This window comes from Athalia rosae, chromosome 3 (genome assembly GCF_917208135.1).
Source record: "Athalia rosae chromosome 3, iyAthRosa1.1, whole genome shotgun sequence".
Classification (NCBI taxonomy): Eukaryota; Metazoa; Arthropoda; class Insecta; order Hymenoptera; family Athaliidae; genus Athalia; species Athalia rosae.
In genome coordinates this window covers 4,264,180-4,283,069 of record NC_064028.1, presented here as the reverse complement: position 1 = coordinate 4,283,069, position 18,890 = coordinate 4,264,180, and the positions used below count along the sequence as shown (strand labels likewise).

The 18,890-nt window shown below is 38.7% G+C and overlaps 4 protein-coding genes across 8 annotated transcripts in view; 2 read left to right on the top strand and 2 right to left on the bottom strand.

The window, feature by feature from the left end:
- The window catches only part of LOC105686703 (myb protein), a 43,619-nt gene extending 36,543 nt beyond the window's left edge, over positions 1-7,076 (top strand). For all 5 annotated transcript variants that reach the window (XM_012401775.3, XM_012401776.3, XM_012401773.3 and 2 more), the window contains 7 exons: positions 295-613; positions 1,425-1,749; positions 2,097-2,536; positions 2,658-2,968; positions 3,145-3,234; positions 4,823-4,945; positions 5,060-7,076. In XM_012401775.3, the coding sequence (XP_012257198.1) occupies positions 295-613; positions 1,425-1,749; positions 2,097-2,536; positions 2,658-2,968; positions 3,145-3,234; positions 4,823-4,945; positions 5,060-5,188 (1,737 nt within the window). In that variant the 3' untranslated portion in view covers positions 5,189-7,076. The remainder of the gene's footprint in view (positions 1-294; positions 614-1,424; positions 1,750-2,096; positions 2,537-2,657; positions 2,969-3,144; positions 3,235-4,822; positions 4,946-5,059) is intronic.
- A 1,721-nt stretch (positions 7,077-8,797) lies between these two features.
- Positions 8,798-13,153, bottom strand: LOC105686587 (BTB/POZ domain-containing adapter for CUL3-mediated RhoA degradation protein 3). Its single transcript, XM_020852518.2, has 5 exons — positions 13,033-13,153; positions 12,132-12,450; positions 11,699-12,011; positions 11,419-11,617; positions 8,798-11,320 (listed from the first exon to the last, which is right to left on the bottom strand). Exons 2-5 carry the CDS (start codon positions 12,370-12,372, stop codon positions 11,117-11,119), a joined length of 957 nt encoding a protein of 318 aa, XP_020708177.1. The 5' UTR covers positions 12,373-12,450; positions 13,033-13,153; the 3' UTR covers positions 8,798-11,116.
- Positions 12,677-14,617, top strand: LOC105686588 (intraflagellar transport protein 20 homolog). Its single transcript, XM_012401546.3, has 3 exons — positions 12,677-12,873; positions 13,356-13,510; positions 13,597-14,617. Exons 1-3 carry the CDS (start codon positions 12,744-12,746, stop codon positions 13,708-13,710), a joined length of 399 nt encoding a protein of 132 aa, XP_012256969.1. The 5' UTR covers positions 12,677-12,743; the 3' UTR covers positions 13,711-14,617.
- A 456-nt stretch (positions 14,618-15,073) lies between these two features.
- On the bottom strand, positions 15,074-18,531 carry LOC105686586 (probable protein phosphatase CG10417). The gene is made up of 6 exons (XM_012401544.3): positions 18,276-18,531; positions 17,614-17,896; positions 16,695-17,457; positions 16,444-16,576; positions 15,887-16,342; positions 15,074-15,801 (listed from the first exon to the last, which is right to left on the bottom strand). Exons 1-6 carry the CDS (start codon positions 18,384-18,386, stop codon positions 15,535-15,537), a joined length of 2,013 nt encoding a protein of 670 aa, XP_012256967.1. The 5' UTR covers positions 18,387-18,531; the 3' UTR covers positions 15,074-15,534.
- Positions 18,532-18,890: the final 359 nt, after the last annotated feature.

Genomic DNA, 18,890 nt, shown 5'->3' with positions numbered 1-18,890 from the left:
CACATTTCGTACCCCCGCGGCTCTTAAACGTTTCACTTGTCGAGAATAACTGGCCCCGAGGAGATCGGATTATCAAACAACGGCTTTTTATTTTTTATTTCATTTTTTTTTTTCTCTTTCCACCTCTCCTCCTCCTCCTCCTCCTCCTACTCCTACTCCTTCTAAGAATCGCTTGACCGTACCTATAACCGCCAATTTCTCCTCTGGAAGACCGTTGCTGCAGCTTTCAAGGTCAACGCGTACCAGTATATTTATATTTACACACTAACATACAATGGTTAATTTTGTCTGCAGGAGGACGAGAAGGTTGTCGAGTTGGTGGAGAGGTACGGTCCCAAAAAATGGACGTTGATAGCGAGGCACCTGAAGGGCCGTATCGGAAAACAGTGTCGGGAAAGATGGCACAATCATCTGAATCCCGGAATAAAAAAGACCGCTTGGACCGAAGCGGAGGATCGCGTGATCGTCGAGGCTCACCGAAGGTTCGGCAATCAGTGGGCAAAAATCGCCAAACTTTTGCCAGGGCGGACCGATAACGCGATTAAAAATCACTGGAACAGTACAATGCGACGAAAGTACGAGGCCGAGGACGGCAGGGTGTCCTCGTCCAGGGGTAAGCAGGAGAAAAAAAAAAAAAAAAGAAACGAAACAATGCCCCTCGCACGATTTGAAATGTCCCCAGGTGCACGATGACTCAGTCGTCCCTTGACTCGAGCCCTCCTCCCCATTTTTCTGTCCCTCGCTCTTCGACGTTCCCCTACCCTTCCATTTTCAACGCCCTCTTTCAGTCCTTCCGACTCACCACCACCCTCGTGAATTCCACCCCGTGCATGACGAAAGCTTCGATGAAAGGGAGGGTTTCGTACCGAGAAACACTCTACGGGTTTTGCGGGGTACAGAAAATTTCGTTAATCGTTAAATTATTGAAAATAAGAAGGACATGTACTTTAGTTTGTTTTTTTTTTTTTTCTTTATTCTTCGATGAGCGAATTTCAGACAAGTTTTCATCACGGTAGAGCGGATAACGCGCGTGGTCCCAAACGCGTTTTGTTTTGCGGATCATTTTTCTTAGCTTCATAACTGGTTATCTCCACTTGTGTCGAGACACTCCATCTAGTTGATAGATCCTTGTCGGCGGAGAGCAGACCGTTCATAATCAGTCTTGTTTTGATACATTTAAAGCAATTGACACCCTTAATGACACTCGCAGACGCGGTCGAGGAGACGGAGAGAAATTACATGGGCGTTACTTCGGTACGGCTCTTAACCGTAGACGATACGTTGCGTTGTAATAACTTGAAAGAAAAAAACAAACCTAAAATCGAAAAGATTTTCGCGAGTTTCCCCCGAAAATGTATTTTCTCATTCATCCACGCTACTGATCGCCGCAATGAAGGATTAAAACGATGTTTTTTTCATCGCAGGTAGAGGAAGAAGAAAAAACGCGGACAATGGGATCTCGACGAAGAAGGAGACCCTTACTCTTCAGGATGAAAATTCTGCACAGGGTATCCTGGCAAACTCTGTGTCAACCAGTGGAGATAGTAGTTCGACTTTAACCGCTGCCAACACTTCTCAAGGCTTGGATATCGAGGCTTTGGATTGGGCGAGAGCATGGGAACAACAACAGCAACAATTCCACCACCATCATCGGCAAATTAATGATCGTATCGGCTCCGAAAGTCAGCTCAACTCTCCGCCCAGGAATCAATCAACCTCGAGAGGAAAAACCGACGTTTCACCGTTAAAGTGAGCACATAATTCTTTCCTTTCATTTAGCTTTTGTTCCGCTGCCCGTGATTCGGTCGAGAGATGCATTTACCGCTGCGGATGATTCCTTCGATTTTAAACAAATTTTCGACAATTGAAGGCTGTGAAAAACACCATTGTTGGCGAAGAATAATCGAAAAATGTCCGCCCCCGTGAATAATTTAGTTGTTCGTCATTTCCGTCAGGCCTAAGCCTGATTTCTAGGAATTCGAACCCGAAGTGATTAGTACATAGGGAGATAGAGAGAGGAAGACAGAGAGAGAGAGGGCGACGATGACGATCATCCAAACTTTTTTATTCACGATCCCAAATTTTTTGTTCCACAGATATTTTGACCTGGAGATACTTTCGGACGTCGCGAGCTCAAGGACGTCTGACATTCGACTGATGCCAATGCCTGACCTTGAGGAGGTGCCAGCACCCGACAAAGAAAAGTCTAGTCCTCCGCCGATATTGAGAAGAAGACGCGTTACCACGACAAATACGGCGACAACAACGACGACGAGTACAACCACCGCTATCCTGAACACCGTTCAAAGAACGGAAACTCCTGACAGTGGTAATCAGTCCGATTATCTCCTCGGGCATCATCAACATCAAGTTGGAACCGCGCCAACGACACCCATCAAGCAACTTCCGTTCAGTCCTTCGCAATTCCTCAATAGCCTCAGCCCGGAAGCTTCGTGGCCGAGAGCTAGCACGCCGAAGGGAAGTCCCGGCCCCTTGACAACGCCACAGCCTACGGGTCTCAGAAAGAGTCAGACAGGTACGCAGAGAAATGGTCATTTTCGGATTCGATTTTGCACAATTTCGATCCAATCCATTTGCCATTTTGCCGTTATCTTACTCACGATTGGTCGATACGAATGATTTTTGTTCGCTCGCAGGTGGAAACACCCCGAGGACGCCTACGCCCTTCAAAAATGCTCTTGCTGAGCTGGAACGTCGTAGCGGTGCAACGACGCATCTTCCAGCGACGCCGAGTCGCCTCGACGCGCTTACGGAAATAATAAAACAAGAAACCGACCGTGAAAGTTTGGCCAGCACAAGCATACTTCAGGATTCCGGATACGGTACCGGGAGAAGACGCGGCAAAGAGAACAGCGCACCTGGTGGAAAAAGGGCTCGAAAAGCCCTTTGCCAAGCATGGGCAAATTCACACGACAATTCGGACATGAGTTTCGCGGTCGAGACCCCCGTAAGTATGAAAAGAATGATGATGAATAAATAATCGAAGGTAGTTCTGTAAGATGATTCGTAATCCGGAATCGCATCACCGGTCGTGTGAAAATTTTTTCGAAGTTAGGGAGATGAGGTGTGGCACGCTCTCTCTTGTTTGTTTTTTCAAATTTCCATTTTTTTTTTCTTTTTCAGAGTAAAAGCTTGGATACCTCAGTACTGTTTTCACCTGCGTCTATGGCGTTGGATGACAGCTTTTTAGCAGCTGGACCGAGTCCATTGAAGGTACAGCACTGTCCGTCCGACCCTCAAACCCATAATCAAAATCAGAACCAAAACCAAAATCAAATCCAGACTCAAATCCAAAGCCAACAACCAGCCTTATCCTGGTTTTACTCTCGCACCAATCGCCTTTAGACACGCTAGCCGGCCTTATATTGTTATTTTCTTTTATCTTCTCCTATCCTAATTATTCTCACTGTTATCTTGATTTCTTCGACTTTCCGTTCTATAAACGTATGTTTCCAATTTAATTTATTTATTTATTTTTTTCTTTTATTTTATTTAACAACGTAACTCTTTCCCCGTAGATTAGGTACCCTTGTTTAATTTTGTTTTGACGCGTCAATACGCTTAAAATGGTGAAAAGCAAAAAGAGATGAAAAAAAAAAAACAAATAAATTACGTCTAAGGAAATATCTAATAATTTATTGAAAAACTCAGAAAATGATTTTTATTTTCTATCAAATTGGAAAAAAACGCTTCATCGCGTCGGCTATTTATTTTAACTTATTTTGATAAAATATATACCAATTTTTTTTATTTATTTATTTTTTCCAAATTATTTATCTATGATAAACTTCGTACGTACAAGCTGTCTAAGAGAATAATCATATAATTATGTAATCGATTTCTTTGCTTATGTTTTATTTATTTTTAATTGTTTCCTTATATATCAATTATTAACTTATTAGCCCGAGTCCAAGACGCCAACTTGTACTTAAAAAATGATCGATTAACACGTTACTAACAGCCAAGAAATAATTTAAACTAACTTATTCCCAATTCGTTTTTCTTGATCACTAATACGGTTTATCTCCAAGAATGTTAATGAATATTCTGTTGTTATTTTTGACTATTTAAGATTAATTTAAAGTTATAGAAATAGTCTTCTCATAGTAATCAAAGATTAAATTAAACTCAGAGTTGTTTATGGAAAGAAATGATGTTAGATATACCTATATATTTTTGTCCTATTTTTTTTTGTAATTTTATCAAGTATTATCATTATTTTTTTTTTAATTTTTTTTTTTCGATTCTTTGTCTTGTATCATTTCCTTCGAGTTATCCCCGTGTTCTCAGTTTTTAACCCTGCCTCGAGACCAAGACTCGAGGTAGGGATTTTTGTTTGACCGATTCGGTCGGTTTGATAAGTTGAATCAATCGAATAAACACGTCGATTGGGTTGCCGCATGTCCGCACTAACCAAGATAATTGTTATCCCCACAGGCCTGGCCTAGCGTACCAAAGTACCTTACCCCCCCTCCTCCGAACCCCCGATAAGCGACCCAAAGATTATGGAATAATTGAGTAAACGAAAAATATCCCATGGCACTGGATGCCTCCCTTCCACCCTCCCCATTTGTAAGGAGCATACGACTACCGTGTACCAAATACAGAGGCCTAGCTAGTCAAGCTTTGATTCAAAGTATTCGAGGATCTAAAAGAGTTAAAACAATCGAATATTGATGAATAATAAATGTTAGTGAAATCCCACCCCTCACACCGTTTCTTCATGGCTCTCTCAGGGCATATTTTTCTATGTGTGTGTTTCTTAACTGCCGGCTGTAGCTAGTGTGTCTATCCTTTCCAGACCTCCCACGACTTTGCGTCCATACATCGGAGAACCAATGCCAAACGCGCGATCCTCTTCGAAGGGATCGACACCTCCTGCGGTTTCAGCCCGCTACTCGTCAGACCCCTTAAACGAGCTAAGGTGAGTCGCCAGGCAATTTAATGGAAATGAAATCAAACGCACTAATTCATCAACGAACCGTAGGCGTTTGGTTTGTTAGATAGACTCGTTATGAATTTTTATCCTCGATTTCAGTTGGAGATTCAATGGAGTACGGTAGCATGCGGGCAGACGCAAGATCAGCTAGAAATGACCAGAGCCGCCCATCGTTTCCTCAACAATAGTGGATCATTTGCACTGCGCCCACGTTCGCTTAACTTTTGATTTATTTATAATCTGATATATACTATCCTATCAACAGTAAGATATTTATAAACAAGCAATGCATCAAATTAATAATATATTATACCAAGCAAAACTAAAATTTAAGTATTGTCAATGAAATCCAGGTACGTACCATATTTACGTAACGGGGAAGAGAGGGCTTCGATACCAATTGCTGATTTTGCCCAAAATATGTTTTCTTTTTTTCTTTTTTTTTTTTTTTCTCAAATACATTTTTTCCCCCCTTTGAAGAGATATTTTTCCTCGATTTCTATATTTATGTTTAAAAAAAAAAGTGGTTTAAGCGGCAGTCGGACTGATTCTTTCATTGCATTCATGTGAGGAAGCAAATTTGTATCTAGTATTGAACATAGGAAAGTCAGCGTTGATCAGTTTGCTACTTCATTTCTCTCCACTCCATTTCTCTATTTTCTATTATTTGTAATTATATTTAAAACATTAACCGTTGATGAAAGAAGATACGAGAAATGCAGTAGAACTGAATAACGTACCAACTTTCAAAACCAAACTGATATCATATAAGTTTTTAGTATCAAAGAAACTTTACAAAAATATACGCTTCATTTATTGTGTTAGTAAGAAGTACAAAATATATCCAAGAAAACACAACTATCGATATGTCTGTTAAAATAAACTTGAATATAATATAGTGAATTCATGCTCGCGAAAGCGGAGAGTGAAAAAAAAAAAAAAAGATTTATCAAACTCATGAATTATTTTAGATACACGTTAAATTTGGGATATTTTTGTACTTCCCGCAACCCCCAAAAATCGTATTTCTCGCACGTGTTTTCTTTTTCGTCTACTTTTTTTTCTATCAATCCCCAGAACTCCACGTCGTTCCACTGATAGTCATTTCTGGCATTAATCTCGTTTATAATATAAAAAAAAAAAAATAAAAGTAAATAAATAAATAACATAAAAGTAAAAATAGAAAAAAAATAGAATAAAATAAAATGAAATAAAATGAATAAATCTGTATTATAAAAATGAGATAGGTCTTAGACTATTTTGAAGTTAATTCACATAGAATATTATAAATTAAAATGTGGAGTGTAAATATTGTTTCTTTTGGAATTAAAGCTAGGTTTGACGCTGATAAATCATATACATACGTATTTACCTGTAATGCAGATAACTTGTGCATTACGTGCCACATTAATTTTGTAGTCAAAAATATTAATAATCTTAATAATAATAACAATACTTGGAAAAAAGATGTTATTATTTGTCTATAGTTATTTATAAAAACTTTGCGCAGCTCATGTAGATTTTTGAGGTACTTTAGGGATTTTGTTATTACAAAAATTAAAGCCGAGATGATCAGTCACAGGTTTGACAGTCATTTCGAAGCTATTCGCGGTGGTCGAATTAGTTTTGCACAAGTTCTCTGTATAACCCTGATTATAAAGAGGTTTTTTGACTCTTTAGCAGATTACATCTATAATTACAATTCATTGTGCTTTATTTTATACGTTTGTTTATCTATCCAAGGAAATTCAAAAATGCTTTATTCGTCCCACTTTCTCTTCTCGCTAAATTTACTCAACGGTGACTTGATGCAAGAAACTGTTGGTTTCTTTAATTGTTATATATTGTTCCAAAGCTCTGTCGACGTTTGTCGTAATTTTCATGTAGTATTCAGCTCAGATCTATGCAATCAGAGGGAGAATTAGCTTCGTTTAGTAAGCAGTTGTACGACAGGATTGTCAAATTTGAAATTTGGAATATCATTGGGACGAATGTTAAATTTGTAAACAACCTCCTTGGCGACTTATCGTATTATAATACTTACATTCTGGCGGCCGTTATGTACAAAGAGCCTTGTAATTGATATTTAATTTGCAATAAAACATCATAAAAACCAGTGATTTTCTCCATAAGCACTATTTTCAGAAGTGGCTTAGTTTAAACGTTAAAAAAATTATTCCGCTGAAAATTAAGCCTTTCGAAGACTCTACTAGAGGGATCTGTGTTTATGACTCACAAATCTTTGAATCTCCTGTCAACAATCTTTGACATGCTTTGACAGTACATTTACTGTGGTCGGTCCGGTCGGTACGCATCTTACTACGTTGGCCATTGTGTCGTGAGATATTATTTCGACAGAAGAGCAATCGAAATTATAAATGGATAATCATCATCAGCATTATGATCATCTCTGGTCATAATCACAGATTTATTCCCAATTTTTACCGAATTTTTTCCCATATATTTCAATTTTGTTCGGTTTTTTTATTCAATTTTTCAATTAGCTCATCTCTCCAAGTCCCTAAGGACGCATAATGGTTGCGACCAAAGTTGCACCATCCCAGATTTATTCCCAGATTTTTTCCGATTTTTTTCGATTTTTTTCGATTTTTTTTCGATTTTGAAAAATATTTTTCATTTGTGCCGGCCCTGGGTGGTGCGGGCCCTAAAAATTAATTGTACGGCACTATTTTTAGGCACCCCTAAAAGGGTCACGTGACCAGTCTTCAGAGTACAGCTAGAGCCATGTGGTGGAATTTACGTGAACTAAAATCCCAGGTTTCTTGCCCCTTGACGTCAGGCAATGTGTTGCGTGAGTCAGATGTATTTCATGTGATGCGGGTGTATCTGATATCAGGCGCCAGATGCAAAAGTTTTGACTTTGACGTTTAGGCGAGGGAGAAAAGTCAATACTTTCCAGTTTCGGCTCGGAGAAATGACAAAACTTTTGCCAATTTGTCCCGAAAGAAGGGTCAATACATTTCAGTTTTCGGTAGAGAAAAGTCAAAACTTTTGCATCTGGCGCCTGATATCAGATACACCCGCATCACATGAAATACATCTGACTCACGCAACACATTGCCTGACGTCAAGGGGCAAGAAACCTGGGATTTTAGTTCACGTAAATTCCACCACATGGCTCTAGCTGTACTCTGAAGACTGGTCACGTGACCCTTTTAGGGGTGCCTAAAAATAGTGCCGTACAATTAATTTTTAGGGCCCGCACCACCCAGGGCCGGCACAAATGAAAAATATTTTTCAAAATCGAAAAAAAATCGAAAAAAATCGAAAAAAATCGGAAAAAATCTGGGAATAAATCTGGGATGGTGCAACTTTGGTCGCAACCATTATGCGTCCTTAGGGACTTGGAGAGATGAGCTAATTGAAAGATTGAATAAAAAAACCGAACAAAATTGATATATATGGGAAAAAATTAGGTAAAAATTGGGAATAAATCTGTGATTATGACCAGAGATGATCATAATGCTGATGATGATGATCCATTTATAATTTCGATGGCTCTTCTGTCGAAATAATACCTCGTGACTGCATTTGACGCTTGAAAATCTGATTTCAGGAAACTGAATCCTGTATCGTAATTGTCCTAACGTTAAACGTGAGAAACTTACCGTTGGTTTTTTGGTCAGGAAATTTTTTCGTTGGAGCGGGAATCGGGGATGATTTAAAATTTATTCCACGGAGTCGCGAAAGTGATAATAGTGTCTTTGAAATATTTTTGACTGTGTGCGTAAGTGGATTGATGCCCAACGACAACACCTAGCTCGCTTGTGCCCGAACGTTCTTCATAGATGGAATTTGGTGAGTTTTTCATCTAAATTATTTTGAACGATATATTTCATGCCAATTTTACAACGTTATTTAACAACGCATACATCCAATAGGCAATAAGACTCCAAAAGCCTCATTTGCGATCAGTAGTCACTTATATAAACTTATTAAATGAATTTGGCACTGTAGATAATGCGTTCCCGCATTTTTCATATGATACAACTTCTGCGATATAAACAGTCAACGTCATTTACATTCTTTAAATTTTGCCATTCACTCCATTTGAGCATAAGGTTTTTGAATTGAACGATGCTCCTTGCCAAGATCGAAACACGAATGATATTTATCTATAATGATACTTTTTTTTCTCACGATGGCACCACGCTCTAGATGATTATGACGGTAATATCAAAAAATCAATTTCTCTGCAGCAATAAATAAATATATAGTTATTTTTTAAATACCTTAGCTCGTTTAAATATCTAGTTTTAGTATACGTACTACATTCTATTCAATGTTAACATTGTTATAACGTAATCGATTCCATGTATTATTATTTAATTTTTTTTTCTTTTTTCTGTAAAGCAAAAAAGACGTTATTTACCGGAGATGTAGCTTCGATAAACCTACAGAAATCGTTCAAATTTTAATGGGCAATTAAAGCCAGATTTAAAAATAAATACATTTAGAATACCGCGAATGTACTGATTCATGTTCTGTTATTTCAAATACTGATAGTTAATGATTTAAATGTTACCAAGATCAGTAACATTGATATGTTCGTAAAAGATTTTGGGCTTTGGTAAATATCCTAATATTAAGTCTGTACCCATACAAGTCTAACATTTGAAAATTTCTCTGTCGGAGAATTGAGGGCAATATGATAATCTGTATGGTAAAATGATCTGAACTTTGCGTGAATTTAATTAATGTAAGCGTGACAAAAAAAAATCATCCATCATCCAACTAAATGAATCTGCGTATTCGATTATTTTCCTAAGTCGGAAACAGTGTAGATAGTAACTAATGATTCGTAACTGTAAATAACTCGTATTCATGTATAACGTACCAGCTAAAACTGCGCTAGATTTGACCATTTTTTTGCGCTTGATGGCTTGGTCAATATAAATAACTAATTAAAATAAAACCTCGATCGCATAGGGCTTTGTAATTTTTAGGTGCATGTACCGCGTAAATCATGGTATATTAAATATCACATAAATTGTCTTACAATGACTCAGGAGCAACGATCATGATTGTCCTTTGGAATAGATGGTATAACGTCGGTGGCCCATTTAGGTATTGAACATTATTGATAGTTACGTAGTACCCGTAGGTTGCGAGTTTTCTTACAAAGTTTTTATTTGAGCTATGGTTCACGCCCAATCAAGAACAAAATTTTCAAGTTATAGACGGGTGACACAGTCTAAGAAATCTAATTCCCTAAATGAGATTTTTAAACAATGGCCTTGCAGTTTGCGAGTTCCGATTCCTTTGGACCAATGACGTAATGTAACCACTTGCTGACGTACAAAGTGTGATTCTATTGTATATTACGATGTAGTTTGAAGCTTGGTGTATGTAATAATATAATTTGAATCCCGTTTACTTCCTTAAGGGCAAAATACTGAATCGGTCCAAAGGAAATTGGATGCTTATGGTCCCTTTTTACAGCCAGCGCAGGCTGAGATAATTGTTCAACTGTTCGAAGTAAGTAGCAAATAAATATGAATATGAATTGCTAAAGCCGTGATGCATTTAGTAATGATAATGACAGACATATAAATAGATAAAATGGACGAGAGCAATGTTTGAGAAGATTTGTACAATCGCTGGAATGTTGAAATCAATGCATTAGAATAGAAGATGATTAACTTGATTTCTAGGGGATAAGAAGCGAGTACTGATATATGGAAAGCTGATGAGTTACGTTCCACAATTGTTCCCAAAACCTGAGCTGGCTAGGCCATTTATTCTTTGCGCATACTCTCTATAGACGAACATTTGACTGGCAGTATTTACTCCGCCGAATTCATCGAGCACTCCAATAATCTGTCGCTTGACTACGGTAAAATCAATGCTTTGACCATAGATTTGACTGAAATATGCAAATTGCTAGTTGTGGTCGATGATGTAAGCGGAGTGTGAAATTATCCATTAGAAAGTGCATGAGGCGAGGGTATGGGCTAGATTGTTTAATGAAGTCGTTGTCAAGTCCTGTGCAAAAAGTACTTAATTTGTACATTGGACTGTCCAGTGACAGAAGAGCCCTATCGTTTGTATCAATTATTTATTGGGTCGAGTCTTGAAGGAACGAACTACGTTAAGGATAGCTGGGTGGGGTGACGCGAGGTGATGGGGAGGGGGTCAGTTAGTGTTTTGCTTGTTAGATCGAAGCCGGGCAAGACCCGATCGTTCTCCTTCTTCCTCATCGGAGGTACAAGGAGGTCCCCCTCCAACAGCTCCTCGCGACGATGTAGCCTGCATTAATTCCTGATCGGGAACATTACGGTGCTCGTAAAGCAAAATATTCAGCGTCTCTTCGTAAATACGTGCTTCTGGAAACTCCACCTGTGATAAGAAAACACCGTTCATAACAAGTCAATTAGAATCACGTGTCTTAGCTGGATAAGTCAAACTTTTTCAGTTCATTTGAAATAATCCCGTACCTTTGTATGTTTCTTATCCGTTGCATATACAATGGAATGGCAGCAAACTTCGGCAAGTTTTCTACCATGACCATAAAATGTCCAGCAACATATTTCACTCGATCCGATGACATCTTTTATAAACAATACTCTGCCACTGAATCGTAGCGACATTTTGTCAAACAACTCTATGTTTTTCAACAGGTTGTCATCGGATGTGCTGTAGGTATAAGTGTCGGTTAAATTAATTTTGTATTGATTAGTTCTATTGCAGAAATTGAACTAAAAAACGTCTGGTTACCTGGTGTAAGAATATTTGTTGTTATGTCTATTGATGAGCAGTTTAACAACAGGTTTAGTAGTATTACTGATGAGGAGGTGCTCTTCACGTTGAGAAGTGATGAGAGGGACCCGACAAATGGGTTCTGCCTCTCGCTCCTTCCGTTGGAGCGCCTGTTCACACGACTCAGCCAGCTCGCTGATGCAATAATACTTTGCTTCAGCTAGCAGCTCTGCCATCTCCTTCACACTCTCGGGTAGTGGAACTGAACCGTCTCGTAAGAAGTTGAGGATAGTTCCAAAATGCTTTCCGCAACGATCTATCAGTATCCAGCCTAGAATATAGAAGAAAAGATTCTATCGAGTTGTTGTTACGACAGCACATAGAATTTTAAAACTAACTCATCATGACAGAGAAGTTCTTTGTTTTTAACAAATGAAACCAGAAGCCTCACCTTCAGAGTCGGTAAGAACTTCCATGCGGCCACTAAACATGGCACGTAACATTGTATCATGTTTAGTGAGAGTGCCTATAGTAGTGTAATGAAGCGATCCACCGATGTTTAGTTTGACATACTGTGAGGGATTGCCTTTCATAACAGTTTTATGATCCCCCGACATAACGAGTTCACTGCTCGGTAATGCGGAGGAAGATGAGGGTGAGATGTTTATTGTATCGAGCGTCAAACTCAACATTTAAGGCATAAGCAACAGAACTGTTGCAACTGATCAGAACGACTCCTGAATGATTTTAATCGTAATTACGCTGACTGGCTAGATAAGAGAAAGAGAGTAATATAACGAGGTTAATTCGGTTATAATTAAACCAAGTCATCGTCGCGGTAAATCTATAGGAAAATTGAGTGAATTGTATTGCCGTCTCCCAGTAGGAATCATTTGATATAATTACACTTTACACGACACTCCTATCAGGCGATAGCTACTAAAAAACTTTAATCCCCCATGTTGGTTCGTGAACAGCTTAATTTAGGCTAGAATGACGGTGCTTACGACGCCTTTTAAATTGCGCTTGCGTCCATCCATAAATTAAAGTTACATTTTGTTTAATGAAAATGGCTGACTCTCTCGCAAAATATGGCCTATTCATCGATGATTTAAGTAAGATACGAGTATTGGAACCCGAGGTATCAAATCAGACGAACAAATTAAAGGAGGAATGTCATAATTTTGTTTCCAGTAAGTGACATTCAGCAATAACAGCACAAAACAGATGTCTTAAGCACGAGTGACAGCGTCACTTTTTGTCGCACGTTAAATGCACACATGAATATTCCTGTCGATTAATATGTAAAACTTTGAATGACATTCAACTGATCATACCGAAGAATCACCTACCTCTTACACATCAATCTCCGAACGATCGATCCGTTTTTAGCACCTTCAATTTATTAATTTCCTTCTAGAAAAAGATCATTCCATACACTACTTTTCACATGTAAGTCACACAAGCTGCCATCTTTATTTTACACCACAAATTATTGGTCATTAGCTGCTATTGCTTTGTATCACAAGTTCGATTACGAACTTTTCTACAATTATTTTAGCAATCGATTCTGTAATTCTGATTTTAAATTATCATTTCATTATTATGTTCTATATTTGGTTGATAAGACACAAACTTATTTAGCTTGAATAAAAGAAGTCTGTATGATTTCCAGAAATAACAGAGTTTCAAAAAAGCTCTGATGACTTTATCAAGCTAATGGATGATTTAGCTAACGAAGTTGAGAAGGAAAAAATGCGAACTATAGGGGCGCGAAATTTGTTGCGTTCTGTAGCAAAACAACGAGATGCTCAAAGACAACAAATCCAGGTATTCCATCTCGTTTGCATTCAGTAACTGTAGCTGGATGAATGACCCCTTATCATTCCTCATTCAAATGAATTTTTCTCATCTAGGCTCTCATATTCGAAAAGTCTACAGAATTAGAGCGGCTACGAGTTCAGTATGATTCACTGAAAAAAGTTGAACTTGAACAACTCGAAACCATAGAGCAATTGACCACAAATTGATAATGATAATCCCGTTTCACGTAAGTAAAGTAAATTAATGACTAGGTGAAACCTTGTCATCCGGATAATAATATGATGGTATAGTTAATGAAGGTACAAGGTGATATTTGGGCTCAGCATAGATAAATACATTAATTACACAAATAAACACAAATCAGTGAATAATTATGGAATAGAATAATAAAAATTTCTTAAGAACATTGTTACATGCGTAATTTTTTTTTGCTTCAGGAAATAATGGATATAATAGATAAAATTATAGTATGAATATAATTAAACGCAAAAAAATTATTAACGAGCTTGGATTTTTACCAGCCCCAATTCTTGTTTAAACTGCACCAAAATTATGCTTAGGTAATTATTCAAGGTTGCTGAACGAAGTTGAAAAGGGACGCGTACATGTATAATTGCCTATCCTTAGCAAACTGCGTACATGTTCGAGCGTTAACATTATCGTTTATACAGCAACAATCATAGTTATTACTTCGCGTTTTGAACTGTTGAAAAACAGCGAAAGTTCCTCAATTTAATTCATGTGTTTATTGTTTTTCACTTATCGCGGATAGGCATATAATCGAAGTTACTTCTGTGTTGTATGTATAAAAACAATAATATTAATGATAATAATAATCACAATAATTCTAATAATAGTATGAAGGATAATAATAACAGTGATGGGTATGTGATGTACTAATATATGATTGATTTTATGCGCAGCTGTAATCATGTGTTCCGCTACCTTTTTGTTTAAACTAATTTTTTTTCTTTTGCTGCAGCTCGGTAATATCTCAATGTGTGATAATAAAAATAGGTAATTTAATTCAGATACCACAAATATAGTCACGCAACCATCCATACAACCATAGTAACCAGGAATTCAAAAATAAACTTTATTTAGTAAAAATAAGAAATGGTGTTGTATTGAATTACAAATTTTAATCCTACATCCTAGATTTATAAATATGTACAGTTACATACCTATTACACCTGTAACCTAGAAACTCCATTGAGTACATGTTATAAGAGTAGATGGAGCAGATAGGAAAGTGTGAAACCAAGTTTGCTTAGTCGACATTCGTGTGCTTTAATTGTTTCATCGGTGACTTAATTTAATACTTCACCGCAGTCAAAGCGTAACTATGAAATTGTGTTAAGGGTAAACACACCTGAAAAAACTATTTTCATGGAAATCGACGTTTCGTATCTATGGGAAATTTATGGTACAGTAATTCAGTAAAATTTTCAACTGCGATTCAAGCCGATGGGTATAAATTCTACCGTCTGAAATGGAATAACTGTTGAAATTTGAGAGGAATATTTTGGAATTATGTAATTAGGAGAATGTATAAAATATTAAACCGAGTTATTCATTTCATTTTATTTTTATATTATTTTAGGATTATCACAAATTTAAAATTCTTGATTCGTGTCTGCTGAAATATTGTTTTTAAACTTGATCAGTTGTTCAAAAATAGAAAATTTTTAGGTGTGAATACCCGCTTCAAGCGGCGATGTTAGTCTTATGAAGTTGCCAGCAAAGTGAGAACTTACTTCTGTGATCAATTATCAGAAACGAAAAATCAAGGCATGGCCTAAACTGCTCCAATCAATCAGTCTGCCACCAATATTCAACACTAAACCGTTCTCGCATACCCTGCGCGCTTTAAATTTAATTAATTAACCATAAAATAACAGTACCTCATTACAGAATCGCTGATTCCTCAGTTTATGTCCACAGTTTTTATAATAATTTCACAAATTGTTGAAACTTTACAAGGGCTCATTATGGTCACTCAACAGGCTGCAGAGATCAATTAGTGGAGTTTACATCGACTTGTTAAGAACCTCCTTCTTGGGACGCTTAGCATCTGTTGCTACGTCTTTTTCTGCAGATATGTTACCTTCGTCCCCTGCGACGATAGGGGACGCTGGCCTTTTCTTATTTTCCATTGATATAGTCAAAGGGTCTGAAGCCTCGGTTGCCGTCGCCGTAGCATCACTTGGCTTTTTGAATCGCACGATTACAGCTGTCATATTGTCACATCCAGTTCCATCTCCTAGGGTGTTTGGAGCCAAGCAGTGGTCAAAAAGCTACGAATCCATAAGCAGAAGTTTTGTTAATCAATTTATTAATGTAACAGTGATTGTAGATTTTTTGCTGTCGATAAATACTGACCTCTTCGCAGATTTGGGACATTTTTTCATATCCCTGCTTGAGTCTGGTATGAACGAATTGTACGACGTCCTGGCTAGACATGAAGTTCCAGATACCGTCGCAGGCTAGGACCATGAACTCGTCTTGCTCTGGATTGATAGTTGCCTTTCTTATGTCAGGTTCAGCAGATATCATTTGCTCTTGAGGAAGCAGATCCATGTTCTGCTTGTAGGCGTGGTCTCCTAGCGCTCTGGAGAGATTGAGTCCACCGTTGACTCTGCCGTCTGCGGTTACTTTTCCACCAGCTTTGTTAATTCTCTGCATTTCAGGCTCGTCTTCTGGCTTGTGATCTAGACTGAGCTCGACGGCTTGGCCATTACGACAGAGTACGCATCGGGAATCTCCCGCATTTGCTACGTACAACTCTCGTCCTGCCAATACAGCCACTACCGCTGTACAACCGCTGTCAGAACCAGGCTAAAAGGAGAATTCTAGATTGAGTAACTGGAGTCAGAGGTTTGCATGGCACATTGAGTAATGTTTTATATCTCAAACCCGTAAATAATCAAAATGTTTACTTCTTCTGTCATTTTCATTGTGTACTTATCATCCTCGTCGTCATAGTCGCCTTCGACATCTTCATCGCTATCATCCTCATTGTCGTCATCATCGATATCGTCAACATCTTCGGTGTCATCGTCTTCATCATCACTGAAAGAAAACGAAGGTAAATAATACGTTCAGCAATGATGTGCAAAAAGTTCGATTCTCCATAATCAGAAAAATAAAATAAATTACTCCATTCTCAAGTAATGATATAGACACACACCTTTCAGGAAGCCCGTCAAAGGTTTCATCATTTTCTTCATCATCACTGTCTTCGCTCCCACCATCATTCATACTGAGTAAGCCATAATCAACAGGCCTCCTTCGCCCACTGCTGCTAATTCGTTCCTGCTGTTCAGCTTCTCCATTTTCGAGTAGTGAACAGGAGCTACTCGTCACATTATCTCCACCTCCTTTACTGCTGTCTGCACCTTGTGGTTCAGGTTTTGTTTCAGCACCATTAACGTCCGTTTCATTTGTGGTTGGCTGCTGAACTTGTACACTGGTTTTACTTGGAGAAACAAGGCCTTTGATATCCTCTGAGCTATCCGGCATATCAATGGATTTAGCCGGCTCGCTATCGGCAGCGGCCACGATTTCGGGTGGTGGACCGGGCACAGATTCTCCATTGCTGGTTGTCGAGTCTAAAACCTGTTCTGCTTCGCTGCTACCGATGCCATCAGTTGCTGGTTTAGTTTCTGGAGCCACCACAGAAGTAGATCCGCAAGTCTGGCTGCTGGAGCTGCTAACATCAGCCTCGTTGTCGTGCCATGAGGAGGAAGAGCAGCCGGCCAGAGATGAAGAAGAGCTGGCTTTATCTCTTCCCCCTCTTCGTGCTCGCAAGTAGGGGCTGGCTGGCTTTCCATCTTTCTCTTTCTTCAGAGCTTTTAGTGCAGGATTGGCGACTTCGGACTGATACTTAGCCATGACCTGATCTAGTGGCATATCTGCCTCGATGTGTAGATTGCGAATATTCTCCTCTTCATCTGCACGTTGCACAAGGTGGGAAGGTAACTCAGTTGAATAGGTAATTGGATAATTGTAGAATAAGAATTCGTAGATGCATTCAAAAAAGCTAAGTATCTCATGCATTAGGATACATCCAACTAAGCATAATTTCTCTAACAAAAATGTGAACGCACCAGAATCATCGTCGATATCTCCTTTTTGATTAGCTCCACAGCTGTTGCCGACAATCTCCTTAAGAATGGCGACAACCTCGGGTTTAGCAAGGGTCGCGTCGAACCTCAAGAAGGCATCCTTCAATGCCTGTTCGATATTACCGCTTTTATAAGCTTCCGTATCTTTGATGAACTGTGGTAGATTTTGTGCACAGTACGCTGCGACCTCATGACCACCATGACCATCGTAGACAGCAAAAAGTGACACATCCTTGTCAAAGTTTAAGCAGCAGTTATGTGCATCCTGAAAGTTGTCTATTAGTAAACATTTATTGCTGTTGGTAAAAGAAAAATATGTAATTATAATATCGAGGTGAAAACCGCCAAAGCTATTCGAGGAGGCTTCATTAGGGATGTAAAACCTAAAGAACCTCGAACGTTCTGATCAACATACGAATTCATCGACCGCGTTAGGTGGATAAAATTTGACCACGTTATTATAAGGCGGGCGGCCGTTACAAAATAGGCGTCAGTTTTGTACGGTTAGTAAATATTCTGTTAAGTAACGGGTGACGATCGGTGGGCAAGCATCAGTTGAGTTTATAGCTGAAGAACTCACTGTTTAGTAATAAATGAAGAATAAGGAGCCGGCATTCGAAGTTGTAACGTAACGGTGCACTCACCTCTTGACTGATTCGCCAGCCTTGCATAGAACTGGCGCCGAAGATCACAGAGTCGCCCACTTCATCGCTTGATACTTTTTCGGTTTTTGGCTCTGACAAGTAGGCCCCCATTCTGCGAAAATCTACCGACCAACACGTTGATGCGGGGTTATTTAATATTATCCTAACTTTCACAAGTAAAAATAATAATTCAGCCGCGCGGTGGAGAATCGTTAACTAGCCCCCATGACCGGTTTTCTGTTTTCACTACGCGCGTGGCGCTACCTACGGCGCCAGTTTTATCCCACATGTAGCATCATTTTCGCGCCAACCTCTGGAGGCGTATTTGAATCCCGGAAAAATTCGACTCACAATTTGAACCACATATTTCCGTACACGGACCTGATTGCTCACCTGATTATACGCCTAAAATCCATCCATAACGATTTTCGCATCGATTCAACAACGTACGTATAGCAATTTCTTCCGCTTTCACGAAATATCCTATTGATCTTTCGTTTGCTCAACTGCATAACTAGAATGTACAATGACGCGATATATTTTGATACGAAATTGTTGGAATTCTCGTTTCACCACACAACTTAGGTCTTGGATAAGGATTTCTAACCAGTTTTC

Bases quoted from the DNA above. Each gene is read 5' to 3' on its own strand.
- LOC105686587 (XM_020852518.2), bottom strand. From the start codon at position 12,372: ATGTTGAGTTTGACGCTCGATACAATAAACATCTCACCCTCATCTTCC. The intron at 12,012-12,131 runs GTGAGGCTTCTG...TCTATATTCTAG, and splicing joins AGTTCTTACCGACTCTGAAG to GCTGGATACTGATAGATCGT. The intron at 11,618-11,698 runs GTAACCAGACGT...TTATACCTACAG, and splicing joins AACAAATATTCTTACACCAG to CACATCCGATGACAACCTGT.
- LOC105686588 (XM_012401546.3), top strand. From the start codon at position 12,744: ATGAAAATGGCTGACTCTCTCGCAAAATATGGCCTATTCATCGATGAT. The intron at 12,874-13,355 runs GTAAGTGACATT...TATGATTTCCAG, and splicing joins ATGTCATAATTTTGTTTCCA to AAATAACAGAGTTTCAAAAA. The intron at 13,511-13,596 runs GTATTCCATCTC...TTTCTCATCTAG, and splicing joins CTCAAAGACAACAAATCCAG to GCTCTCATATTCGAAAAGTC.
- LOC105686586 (XM_012401544.3), bottom strand. From the start codon at position 18,386: ATGGGGGCCTACTTGTCAGAGCCAAAAACCGAAAAAGTATCAAGCGAT. The intron at 17,897-18,275 runs GTGAGTGCACCG...GACAACTTTCAG, and splicing joins GCTGGCGAATCAGTCAAGAG to GATGCACATAACTGCTGCTT. The intron at 16,577-16,694 runs GTGTGTGTCTAT...GTTTTCTTTCAG, and splicing joins TTTGACGGGCTTCCTGAAAG to TGATGATGAAGACGATGACA.